This window comes from Glandiceps talaboti, chromosome 1 (genome assembly GCF_964340395.1).
Source record: "Glandiceps talaboti chromosome 1, keGlaTala1.1, whole genome shotgun sequence".
NCBI lineage: Eukaryota > Metazoa > Hemichordata > Enteropneusta > Spengelidae > Glandiceps > Glandiceps talaboti.
Window position 1 is genome coordinate 24127342 of NC_135549.1, and position 13875 is coordinate 24141216.

At 36.5% G+C, this 13875-nt stretch overlaps 1 protein-coding gene and 1 long non-coding RNA gene across 2 annotated transcripts in view; both read left to right on the top strand.

Moving 5' to 3' along the window:
• LOC144446323 (modular serine protease-like) overlaps positions 1-2449 on the top strand; it is a 4323-nt gene extending 1874 nt beyond the window's left edge. Inside the window, exons 3-4 of the mRNA XM_078136106.1 lie at positions 899-1051; positions 2196-2449. Coding sequence (XP_077992232.1) covers positions 899-1051; positions 2196-2377 — 335 coding nt within the window. The 3' untranslated portion in view covers positions 2378-2449. The remainder of the gene's footprint in view (positions 1-898; positions 1052-2195) is intronic.
• A 993-nt stretch (positions 2450-3442) lies between these two features.
• Positions 3443-5930, top strand: LOC144448471 (uncharacterized). Its single transcript, XR_013482102.1, has 3 exons — positions 3443-3559; positions 5475-5532; positions 5875-5930. It is a non-coding gene; the product is annotated as an uncharacterized LOC144448471 (long non-coding RNA).
• Positions 5931-13875: the final 7945 nt, after the last annotated feature.

Here is a 13875-nt window from a genome sequence, read left to right on the forward strand (position 1 = left end):
GCGGCTTCAGGACTCCAATAGTGTGGCGCGCAATCTTTTCAGTATTTCGATAGCAATGTAACATTTGTGAAAGCTTGTATTCGTGAGCTCTGTACAAGACTCTGGTACTACTTAACACATTTTGCAATTGTAAGCTTAAGTGTAATAATATGATCATCAACTTGATCTTTTAATCGTTTCGATTCAATCAAAGCTCAGTATTCGATCGGTGGAGGGGCGAGGGTTGCAGTTTGGTTGTAAAGTCTGTTTGTAATGGACTAGATAAAGTTCACAATGCTATATAAACTTGATGCAGTCAAAAGGTACATTCGTTATCAAATTCAAACGTGTATGAATTCGCTTTTTGATCGTTTAAATGAAAGGATATCAATATTGAGAAACTTCAATATCAACCTGCGAGGGAGACAGAGAGACAGAGACAGACACAAACAGACAGAGAGAGAGACAGACAGAGACAGACATACATACATACATACATACAAATACAGAGACAGACTGACAGACAGACAGACAGAGACACACACAAACAAACAGACAGACAGATAGACAGACAGACAGACAGACAGACAGCAGAGAGATAGAGAGACAGACAGACAGACAGACAGATGACAGACAGACAGACAGACAGACAGACAGACAGACAGACAGACAGACAGACAGACAGACATAGCCAGAGACTGGGTCAACGGATTAGAAAGACAGTAGGGGAATATGACATAGGTAAAAGACATGATAAGAGGGAAAACGCACACGACAATCGTCAAGAGGAAAACAAAAAATGACATATGGTGGCAGAAAGCAATCGGCATACAGTGAGAAGGTAGTAAGTATTTCAATATTCATATCGTATGTGAAAAGCCCCAAATTGTCATTGGCTATTTTCTTTTCAATCCCTTAGTTGAGGTAGCCGAGTTACAATGTACCGGTATGGACGTCCTATGTAACGATGGCAGTGCTTGTTATAACATATTGGATCTGTGTGATGGTGAAAAGGATTGTGCAGATGGCATTGATGAGAGTCCTCTACTATGCGGTACTAAACGTCGCAGTGGTAAGTTTGAAGTCGTTTCTTACTTTTTGACTGCATAGCTACGTTGTGAAAGGGGTTCTTAAAGGAAATTTGTAAAAAAAATTATTTAAAACAATATGCAATTGATAGGCAACGTTATGACTTTGTCTACATAATATATGCTGTTAGATGACTGACTTTTGTCTGCATTTTGCACCAGTACAGCATAATAGTAATGTGTTGAATTATCACATTCTTTTGCTTCTTCAGTTTCTCTTATCATATTTATATATCTGTTCATTTATCTATTACGTGTATTCGTGTTTACTGTCAGGGTAGCAAATGCGAATCCTAGCTTGAATAGTTTAATGTGATGAATGCTTAGTGCATATATTCCAGGGAAATCTTTTGCGGCTTCAAGACTCCAATATTGTCGCGCGCAATCTTTACAGTATTTTGATAGCAATGTGACATTTGTGAATTGCTTGTATTCGTGAGCTGTGTACAAGACTCTAGTACTACTTAACACATTTTTGCAATTGTAAGCTTAAGTGTAATAATACGATCATCGACTTGATCTTTTAATCGTTTTGATTCAATCAAAGCTCAGTATTCGATCGGTGGAGGGGCGAGGGTTGCAGTTTGGTTGTAAAGTCTGTTTGTAATGGACTAGATAAAAGTTCACAATGCTCTATAAACTTAATACAGTCAAAAGGTACATTCGTTATTAAATTCAAATGTGTATGAATTCGCTTTTTGATCGTTTAAATGAATGGATATCAATATTGAGAAACTTCAATATCTATCTGAGAGAGAGACAGAGACAGACACAAACAGACAGACATACAGACAGACAGACAGACAGACAGACAGACAAACAGACAGGCAGAGAGACAGACAGACAGACATGCAGAGAAACAGACAGACAGACAAACAGACAGACAGACAGACAGACATGGCCAGAGACAGGGTCAACGGATTAGAAAGACAGTAGGGGAATATGACATAGGTAAAAGACACGATAAGAGGGAAAACGCACACGACAATCACCAAGAGGAAAACAAAAAATGACATATGGCGGCAGAAAGCAATCGGCATACAGTGAGAAGGTAGTAAGTATTTCAATATTCATATCGTATGTGAAAAGCCCCAAATTGCCATTGGCTATTTTTTTTCAATCCCTTAGTTGAGGTTGCCGAGTTACAATGTACCGGTATGGACGTCCCATGTAACGATGACAGTGCTTGTATTAACCTAATGGATCTGTGTAACGGTAAAAAGGATTGTGCAGATGGCCTTGATGAGAGTCCTCTACTATGTGGTACTAAACGTCGCAGTGGTAAGTTTGAAGTCGTTTCTTACTTTTAGACTACATAGCTACGTTGTGAAAGGGGTTCTTAGAGCAAATTTGTAAAAAAAATATTTAAAACAATATGCAATTGATAGGAAACGTTATGCCTTTGTCTACATAATGTATGCTGTTAGATGATGACTTTTGTCTGCATTTTGCACCAGTACAGCATAATAGTAATTTGTTGAATTATCACATTCTTTCGCTTCTTCAGTTTCTCTTATCATATTTATATATCTGTTCATATATCTATTACGTGTATTTGTGTTTACTGTCAGGGTAGCAAATGCGAATCCTAACTTGAATAGTTTACTGTTAGTGCATATATTCCAGGGAAATCTTTTGCGGCTTCAGGACTCCAATATTGTTGCGCGCAATCTTTACAGTATTTTGATAGCAATGTGACATTTGTGAATTGCTTGTATTCGTGAGCTGTGTACAAGACTCTAGTACTACTTAACACATTTTTGCAATTGTAAGCTTAAGTGTAATAATACGATCATCGACTTGATCTTTTAATCGTTTTGATTCAATCAAAGCTCAGTATTCGATCGGTGGAGGGGCGAGGGTTGCAGTTTGGTTGTAAAGTCTGTTTGTAATGGACTAGATAAAAGTTCACAATGCTCTATAAACTTAATACAGTCAAAAGGTACATTCGTTATTAAATTCAAATGTGTATGAATTCGCTTTTTGATCGTTTAAATGAATGGATATCAATATTGAGAAACTTCAATATCTATCTGAGAGAGAGACAGAGACAGACACAAACAGACAGACATACAGACAGACAGACAGACAGACAGACAGACAAACAGACAGGCAGAGACAGGGTCAACGGATTAGAAAGACAGTAGGGGAATATGACATAGGTAAAAGACACGATAAGAGGGAAAACGCACACGACAATCACCAAGAGGAAAACAAAAAATGACATATGGCGGCAGAAAGCAATCGGCATACAGTGAGAAGGTAGTAAGTATTTCAATATTCATATCGTATGTGAAAAGCCCCAAATTGCCATTGGCTATTTTTTTTCAATCCCTTAGTTGAGGTTGCCGAGTTACAATGTACCGGTATGGACGTCCCATGTAACGATGACAGTGCTTGTATTAACCTAATGGATCTGTGTAACGGTAAAAAGGATTGTGCAGATGGCCTTGATGAGAGTCCTCTACTATGTGGTACTAAACGTCGCAGTGGTAAGTTTGAAGTCGTTTCTTACTTTTAGACTACATAGCTACGTTGTGAAAGGGGTTCTTAGAGCAAATTTGTAAAAAAAATATTTAAAACAATATGCAATTGATAGGAAACGTTATGCCTTTGTCTACATAATGTATGCTGTTAGATGATGACTTTTGTCTGCATTTTGCACCAGTACAGCATAATAGTAATTTGTTGAATTATCACATTCTTTCGCTTCTTCAGTTTCTCTTATCATATTTATATATCTGTTCATATATCTATTACGTGTATTTGTGTTTACTGTCAGGGTAGCAAATGCGAATCCTAACTTGAATAGTTTACTGTTAGTGCATATATTCCAGGGAAATCTTTTGCGGCTTCAGGACTCCAATATTATGGCGCGTAATCTTTTCAGTATTTCGATAGCAATGTAACATTTGTGAAAGCTTGTATTCGTGAGCTGTGTACAAGACTCTAGTACTACTGAACACATTTTGCAATTGTAAGCTTAAGTGTAATAATATGATCATCGACTTGATCTTTTAATCAAAGCTCCGTATCAATCAAAGCTCAGTATTTGATTGGTGGAGGGGCGAGGGTTGCAGTTTGGTTGTAAAGTCTGTTTGTAACGGACTAGATAAAAGTTCACAATGCTGTATAAACTTGATACAGTCAAAAGGTACATTCGTTATCAAATTCAAACGTGTATGAATTCGCTTTTTGATCGTTTAAATGCAAGGATATCAATATTGAGAAACTTCAATATCAACCTGAGAGAGAGACAGGGAGACAGACAGAGAGACAGAGAGACAGACAGACATACATACAGATAGAGTGACAGACAGACCGACAGACTGACAGAGAGACAGACAGACACACACACACAGACAGACATGGCCAGAGATAGGGTCAATGGAGTAGAAAGACAGTAGGGAATATGACATAGGTAAAAGACATGATAAGAGGGAAAACGCAAACGACAATCACCAAGAAAGCAATCGGCATACAGTGAGAAGATAGTAAGTAATTCAATATTCATTTCGTATGTGAAAAGCCCCAAATTGCCATTGGCTATTTTCTGTTCAATCCCTTAGTTGAGGTAGCCGAATTACAATGTACCGGTATCGACGTCGCATGTTACGATGACAGTGCTTGTATAAACCAATTTGATCTGTGTGACGGTAAAAAAGATTGTGCAGATGGCCTTGATGAGAGTCCTCTTTTATATTTTGGGAGCCTTTAAACAGGACTTGCTCCTGTTGATCTTCCATTGAATAAATGTATAAATGAATAAAATAAATAACAGCTACAGGTAAAAATAAGTAGGACCAATAAAAGGAAATAAGGAAATTGATAGGAAAATGTTAAGTCAAATAATTATGGAAATGACATATTTATTGTCATCAATGTTTGTTTTAGATATATGAAACATAATTATAAAAAAAATCTGAGCTATTTCATCAAAAAAAAATCAATAAATGTGCAAATGACGAATGTATGTAAATGTAATATATTCCTTCTCATTATGGAATTTATTGCTTGAGTTGTTGAGATAGTTTTATTATCGAAAATATTACGACAAACGTTCATTAATATACAGATGATGTATTAATACCAAACCCTATCTAGTTAAATATGTAGCAAGTTTGATTAGAACTTATGCTGTAACTTTTGAAACAGACGCACATATACATGCACGCAGAAACATATCAATACACGCATACATACACCCGCACACGCATACATAAACGCGCGCGCACGCACGGCCACAGGCAGGCAGGTGGACAGAGATACAGAGAGACAGAGAGACAGACTGACAGACTGACTGACTGAGAGACAAACCTATGACATTATCTTTCCATAAAGGAAGGTAAATAAGGTTCCAATTGCTTAGTATAGATTGTAATGCCTAATCTTTCATTTTCTTATCAGGTAACTTTTTGAAGAGGTTTTTAGCTCGGTAGAGTTACACGTAATCCGCCATAATCAGGTGAGTGGCAAAGATACTCTTGCTCTCTTGAACGAATTAAATGATTGGAACGAAAATTCAGAACCCACAAAGTCTTACGTTACGTGAACTTTGTGTTGTCAATAATATAAGATTTTCAATGACAGAAAACAGAATGTTGCCTTATTACGGAAGGTTAACTGTAGTCTAGAATAGATAAAGCAAAAATGTAAGGAAATATCCATGACGAAATCACCATTTAAACTGTACTCAAAATGGCGGGAGTATTAGAAGAATTCACGTACAAAGTATTGTTTAATTTCCTCTTTTCGAAATATGTATTTTCTAATACATTACAATTGTTTGTGGATTCTCTCCTATCAGGAACTTGAAGTAACTTGTGCATCCTACGCTCAGAGGTGTTAACGAGCAGGTGGAAAGTTTAATCGCATGAATATGTGTGCATTATATTATGGATTAAAATAAAAACATGTTAATTTCGTTTGATTTGATCGTACACTCGATGTTATCCTAGTAATTGCTACACAATAAATATACGATTGCACAGGTAATATACGATGTTCGTGTGTCTATCATGAGAGAGAGAGAGAGAGAGAGAGAGAGAGAGAGAGAGAGAGAGAGAGAGAGAGAGAGAGAGAGAGAGAGAGAGAGAGAGAGAGAGAGAGAGAGAGAGAGAGAGAGAGAGAGAGAGAGAGAGAGAGAGAGGAGGGAGAGAGAGTGTGTGTGTGTGTGTCCTTATTTTCATAGTCAACATTAGTTCGCCTCAGAATAGGTTTAGTGTAAAACAATTCACTAACGCTCAAATCACCATGTTAGGCTAACAATTTGGAATTCGACATTCGTCATGCTGTTAGCCTGTAAAGCATTGTTTTTCTCTCTCTGGGCCTCTTGATGGCGCTTTGTGCATCCCGATGCAAGCTCGTAGTTTGAGAAGACATAAAAAAAATTATACTCATATTACAACATCATTGACATAAAGCTGCTTAAATGTCAAGTTTGGATTAAAATTAAAAAGTAAGTTATGAAATACGCTTGTCTGGTAGAACTGTAGAAAAAAGTTGGTCATGAAAATAAACATTGATCCGATGTAATCATTACGACTCCACCGATAAGATAGCACTAATGCGAAAACTTGGATTGAAACTTTGGCCTTTAATATAGGTAAGGTTAGACGGAAATGTCATATATTGACATTATCTGTAACCAAGTACTGAAGATTGTTTCCATCATTGCTATCCGTGACTTTACGAAAGGTCTATGTCCATCATCAATAGTATCGTTTTATTTTATACTCATGGTAGTTTGTATTGCTTTTGTTTCGTATACGGGAAAGTGATAAACAAGACCACCATGGATGTAAATACATTTACGCTTAACATTTCTATTGCATAAAGCAAGTCTCATAGACAGTGCCATTGACAAAGTGGCTGCATATGTACCTGTCAGTAATATTGTGAATACAATAGTCCACTCGTTACTGTTAAAATCATACCAATGGCGGGAAAATTTCTTAACGTGTTGTTTATCCAATGCAGTAAAATAATAGATACATATAAAGTGATGTGCCGGCCAGCTGGGTATCCTTTTAATATACCGTACAACGCAATAGGTTTACACCCAAAGTATAAAGATGGAAGCTACTACATGCATGTGGTATAGTCCGTCCTTTTAATAACCGTCAAGTACTCTCGTGTAAACTGTATTCATAGAACTACTCCGAGAGTGGTCAGATGTGGGGCATGTCTCGTATGAACGGCATAGTCACACAGAAGAGGAAGTGGAAGGTGAAAAAATGAATAAATGACAAACATATACAGTCATAAACACTTACATGCTATCTCTTTAATCATCTGCACATACAATTTACATAATTAATAGAAATGACTGATAAATAGTTTTAAATAAGTACAAGTTGATCTTAATCAGAAACGGTAAAACGTCTACTACATCTTCAATATACATTAACAGTGGATAGATATATATATACATAATTTTGTATAATTCTGATAAATGTGTGTGTGTGTGTGTGTGTGTGACTGGAGAGAACAGTGCTCAATGCAATATTTGTAGCAGAGCATTACAGACTAAATCCAAAGAATACGAATAGGCTTTTTTAAGGCTGTGATAAGTCGTTACTCTGAGTTTTGCGCTTCCTCAGCGATCATCAAGCGACTGATAAAATTGAGATTGCCAAGGTTGATATGTACACGTAAATGTTTGTGTATACATTGCTTAACAAGATGGTCGGACTAAACTCTTCCTTACGGAGATTCTATAGCTGGCGAGGGAAAATTTATTTTAATTGCGACATTTGGAGACTAATTCAGATTTTTCTGTTCAGTAACGTGTTACGACGCTGAATTAGGCTGCTGCAAGATATTGACCTATATTCAGTGGTAAACTCAAACTCGCTCAGTCTGCCGTCTCATAGGTACCAGTTCTCAGGACACGTATTCTGTAAAAGACTCACAAAGGACTCAAATACTACTTTTTGGTTGAATGACTTATACGATTTGCAGCAATAGGAACGATCGAATCGAACTCCTCAGTTAGTTACAGCCGAACATCAAAGTTCCATCGAGTGTTTTGTATCTCTGCCAGGCTTTGTTCACGGAGCACATTCAAAACTCGTGTTCCAGCATCAAGGCCTCTTCCTAATCTAACAAGTATTTCTTGAGACAAATTCCATTTCGCTTTAACCGTATACGTCATCACCATTTTATTTAAAATATCATTCATTCCGTAATACAAATATGGTTAACAAACAAGTTGTTTACAACAAAAGTCACTCTCTTACCCTTATTTAGTAAGTATTCGTCAATATAATTAATTCAATTCAGCAATAGACAATTTAATGAACTTTCTAGAATAGTCTTAGCTAAACAGCTGTTGAATCAATTGGGACACAATTTATCACTTGTCATGACATGTGGCCTCTGCTTATTAGATAGAGTAACATTACTTGACCTAGCTCTGTCAATGTGACCTTACATGTGTCTTCTTGTCAATAGAAGAATAATGAATAATTATTTGACACAATTATTTACGTACGATTGTGTGACATGTTCCTGTCAGCATTGATTATGTATGTTGTATATACATAGTTTCTCAGTTAAACAGAGATTGAAATATTTCGTCTCATTTGTATAAACAGCCGCTTGGGTGATGATATCCCAATCAATATTATTAGCTTGGTTCCTTTCCTTTCAGTTCCCAACTGTATAATGCTCTGCTCCTAATATTTGCATCGAGTACTGTTCTACCCAGCGAGACACTTACATTCATTTGAGCACAGACACACACACGCACACACACACACACACACACACACACACACACACACACACACACACACACACACACACACACACACATATATGATATATCCGGTTGTTGCTCACATGTTACACAATTAATGTAATGCACACGTTGTACAAAATTCCGGAATGGTAAAAAGTCTCTTCACATTAATGAAACACACCATCAGTGTAACAATTTGATGCATATCCGTCATTTCTAGATCGAAGTGCTAAAGACAACTCGTAGTTGACAACGTTTAGTAGATACTACGGTAAGACATGTTTAAACCTACTTCACAGTTTGCAATTGAGTGGCGTGTTCAATATCCTCACTGTCATTCAGGTTTCCCAACAGTAAAAATCTGACACCCTTTCTAAATTGCCGATTTTTAAAAGCGTAAATGAACGGGTTGCAACAGCAATTAGCAAACGCCATCAGTACAAATATATTATAGTACCAACTGCGTAGATCAAAAAGTGAAGTAAATAAATAAAGTGTCCAAACGATAGTTACAGGGGTCCAACAAATTGTGAATACTCCTAGAACTATTAACAGCATGTTTATGACCCTTCTTTTGGCATGGAGAATACTCCGAATCATCTCATCATTTCGACGGACAGGACTTTTGCCCAAGGCGCTGTGTATTTTGCGGTGAAAAAATATCATGGCTGCCATAGGAATAATATAGAGAGATAGAAAAATGATGATATTCCAAAACTGTCGCAGGAAATTCGACCCCTTGATAACACACAAACCATTTTTATGTTGAAAGATGTACCACATATAACTATTGAGTGCTATAGCAACAGACCAGATAACAGTCACTGCCAATGCGACCTGTTTGATTCCAAAATTAGCAACGTAACGAAAAGGGTAAACAATAGCATAATAACGCTCGGCACTCACTGAAATGAGTGAAAACGTTGATGCGCAGATACAAGTCCAAAGCGGGTACTTTGACAACCAGATACGACACGTGATTTCTCCAGCTAAGCCGCTTGGCGGAACCATTTCAGGTGTAACATGGAAAGGCAGAAGAAATACACTCGCCAGGCAATCTGCTAAGGCCAAGTTGACGATCAAGTAATTTGTGTTGTTTCTCAGCTTACGCATGCGTAGAAATACGATGATGACGAGGAGGTTACCAAGGACACCAACAGTACCTGTGATACCATATATGGTTCGCATCCATACTTGGTTGTAGAGTAAGCTTGACCAACCGATGTCTACTTCTTCAATGGCAATGTCTGTTAAGGTGGTATTTCTAGTAATATTGTCGCTATTCATTATTTGTTAACCTAAAATAAAACGATACAAACAGTCACTAAGTGAGATAGAGAAAGGTACTTCTCTACAGAGAGGCACCACAAATGATGTGAGTACATGTACTCAGCATAGCGAAAACCTGAGCAACCAAAGAAAGACAGAGGAACCATGGAGATGAAAGCAGAATATTTTCATAGAGGCAGACGGGAAAAATGAGAGTGAAAAGAAACAGGATGAAAACGGTAGGTAGTGAAAGTGACACAGGGAGTAACATAGACTGACATGCTGAGATGGGATAAAGCAAAATCAGAGAGAGAGAGAGAGAGAGAGAGAGAGAGAGAGAGAGAGAGAGAGAGAGAGAGAGAGAGAGAGAGAGAGAGAGAGAGAGAGAGAGAGAGAGAGAGAATCAGAGAGAGAGAGAGAGAGAGAGAGAGAGAGAGAGAGAGAGAGAGAGAGAGAGAGAGAGAGAGAGAGAGAGAGAGAGAGAGAGAGAGAGGTATCAACATCTTACCTGTGTACATGTAAGTATCGTTGTATAAAAATATCTTGTCAGTAAAACAACATACAGACTGAAGCAGAACCAGTGTCATTCCAGGCCAGCTAAGACTAAATTAAGCTGAAACTTCTCCTTTTTTATACAGACCATTAATAGTGTACAGATCACGACTTAGCAAACTGTTTAACAATCGTTTAATTTTGACTGACGGAAATCGATAGAGCAGAGAAACTTGTGCTATCATACACTATATAATGTCACAGTTACCATTTACAGAATGATTGATATGTCTAAAATGCAAAGTCATCTAAGCAATCACCTATATAACACCCCATCTAATATATACTGCTTTATGTTCGTATTGAAAGCATAGTATAGTGACTTCAGGCATCATATAACTTCTACTATATCACAAATGACACACTATTTTTTGAACCCATAGTGCAGTAAGACATTGCAATATCGATCAACCTGAATAAAGGAAAACATGGTATCATAGCACAATAAAGCTTTTCTGTTAAAAGGCTCAAAAAGTATCATTCCTATCCATCTCTTCATTAAACAGAAATATTGAAATATTCTTTCACAATGTGATTAAAATCCGATGTAGTGTACATTCGCTATTTCTTTTTGGCTGTTAGGTTTACTGTCGTTTGTTCTTTTGTGAGCGTTCGTATAAATTGTTGTTGTAACTAGTTTCAATCAGGTGTTTGTAATTGTTACTATAGTGGCTCTAATCCGTTCATCGACGAGAACATAGCCTCATAGGCGTTGATATACCACGCTGTAAGTAAGAAGAGTGTCGATCAGCTAGTTTGACTCTACCGAACAACGCAGGTTTTCCCCGATTAACACTGAACTTTTCTCCTGTTATTGGGCATTGCCTGTTGGATGGTTAATAAATAAATAAATAAATAAATAAATAAATAAATAAATACATTTAAAAAAAATAAAACAATATTGTGATCAGTTTATAATTAGTGTAACTGTAATCTCAATGCCTTGTAAAGAATGAATAATTAATGATAGAGCATATTACATTGATGTTTAAGATAAGGTACAATTGTGTTGACGATCTTATTTTAAGTTAATTTTCATAAACCGCCCGATGACTTCATGAAACCCGTAAACAAATATACTCTGTGCTAGCCACAGAATATGGTTGTAACTTTCCGATCGAAAGAGGATTATGGATAATGTACGCATATACAGGGGCAAACATACTGCCACAAAAGTACCCTTTTGGTTATATAAATATATTCGATGTTGTAGCTTTACAAGTGTGATTATTATACCAGTTCATTCTTGTTGTGATGTAGATTGTTAGATATACTGACTCAGTGCCAGAAGGGACATTGTACGCACCTCATTCAACGTTTACAATATGGGATGTATTTGTAGGAGAAATGAAAGTTAAAAATCCTATCCACGACGGGTTGAATAGAACATGCTATTTTAAACGTGCCCCATAGTTATTAGCTGTCAACTAAGCTGTTTTCATTCATGTTCATTATAATCAATTAAAGATTAAAAATAGTTTCTACTACGAAGCCCATAGGGTGTTTTTTGTGTGTTGTTCATAATTCCCAACCAAAGAATAGTGAACATGATAATGCTAGGTACCAATATTATTTTAACTCGGTTCGTGTACGTAAAGGTTTTGTTTTGCAACGTATCCGCTGAAGACGGTGAAACAATATTATAATTGCATTACTACACATTTCAATCTAGACTTTGAACCTTTTTTTCAACGTTATCCGTTATTTTATTATTATATTATTATTTACTGTTTGGATCAGACTCGAGGCCCATATTTAAAAAAATACACTAGGAATGAGAATATACAGAATACAAATCCTTAAAATTAAACTATCCACGGAAAAAGGGACAGGCTAATATATATAAACAAGTAATAACAATAATCAATAAAGAATATCTCTCCAGTGCCTGCACTGGAGAGAATCATGGTACAAACATGAATCATGGTACATACATGAAACATACTGTACATAAATATTGCTACTACCTAATATTCTCTTAACAAACTTGTAAACATTTTTCGGACAAGTTCACCGAAAGACAAAACTGAATAAGGAACAAGCATAGAACTTATACTACATTACCTAGACAAATGAAAAAAAAAATTCTAAAACAATTGTATGTTTTCAACTTAAAATTAGACCAGAGATGACAACAGTATAAATCAGAACAAAAATACCTAAATAATCTAACCTTAACTTGACGAGCAAAAGGCAAAATTCCTGCATAGAAAGTTACGAAGTGTGTAAAAGTAATCGCATTTGTATAGTAATATCACCATCATCCATGGAGCTAGGATAGGGAAATCTTTATACGGCACTTGCCTATGTCTACATTCAAAATATGTGTACCCACTCGAAAAGAGGAAAGATACCTTGACTGGTGGTCATATACAAAAGATCCTTAAATCGTTAACTTAATATAGAAGGTTGGGGGTCGACCTTCCTTGTAAACCTTTCATCTGTTTCGATGGCGAACGTTACACTTTTACAATTTTAATTCTTGGATAGTGATTGTCTCATCCATCCATCCATCCATCCATCCATATGATGACGGACAACAGGAATATCATCAGTGTAATAAGCAAGCTACATTGTTCGGACAAAACCATCAGACTGAATCCAGTAGTCTGTGCTGACTTAAACAAAATTATCCCGAAAAAGCTTCCCCAACTTTAAATTTGAATATCATTTTGAAAAGGTTGGCGACAAGGGGCACTATCAAAACAGGTTGGAGTCCCATAATAACTTATTTAGATTTAAACGATGACTGTTGTAATGTGGTCATGCTGTTGTATTTGCAATGAATTTAAATTCAATCATCTAAGAAAACATTTCTTAAATTACACAGCAAATTCACGTTCAACTTACAAGCTTGTTTATTATTTTTGTACAGTTCCGGCCGCATCACTGAAGATTTCCCTACCATATAAGCTTCCTTTCTCTGAAACTAATAATTTTGAATAAACAACTGTTAAATTCACGGTGTCATCGAAGATCCACGCCACAACAATAGTACAAATACAGAAAACTGGAATCGAAAGAAGACTGTTTAAGAAATTGTTGAAATGCATGCTATACATGCGTAGCTTTAGTGTGTGCCGTTTTTACTTTCATTGGCAGTGGGTATTGTTTGGATATGTATACGCACAAATTGCTTATATTGGGGATTTTGGCTATCGTCTTCCCCCACGCCTAACATATCCATAAATGTTGTTATTCGAACCTAAGATTAGATTACGATTTCAACCAACGATAAACAAC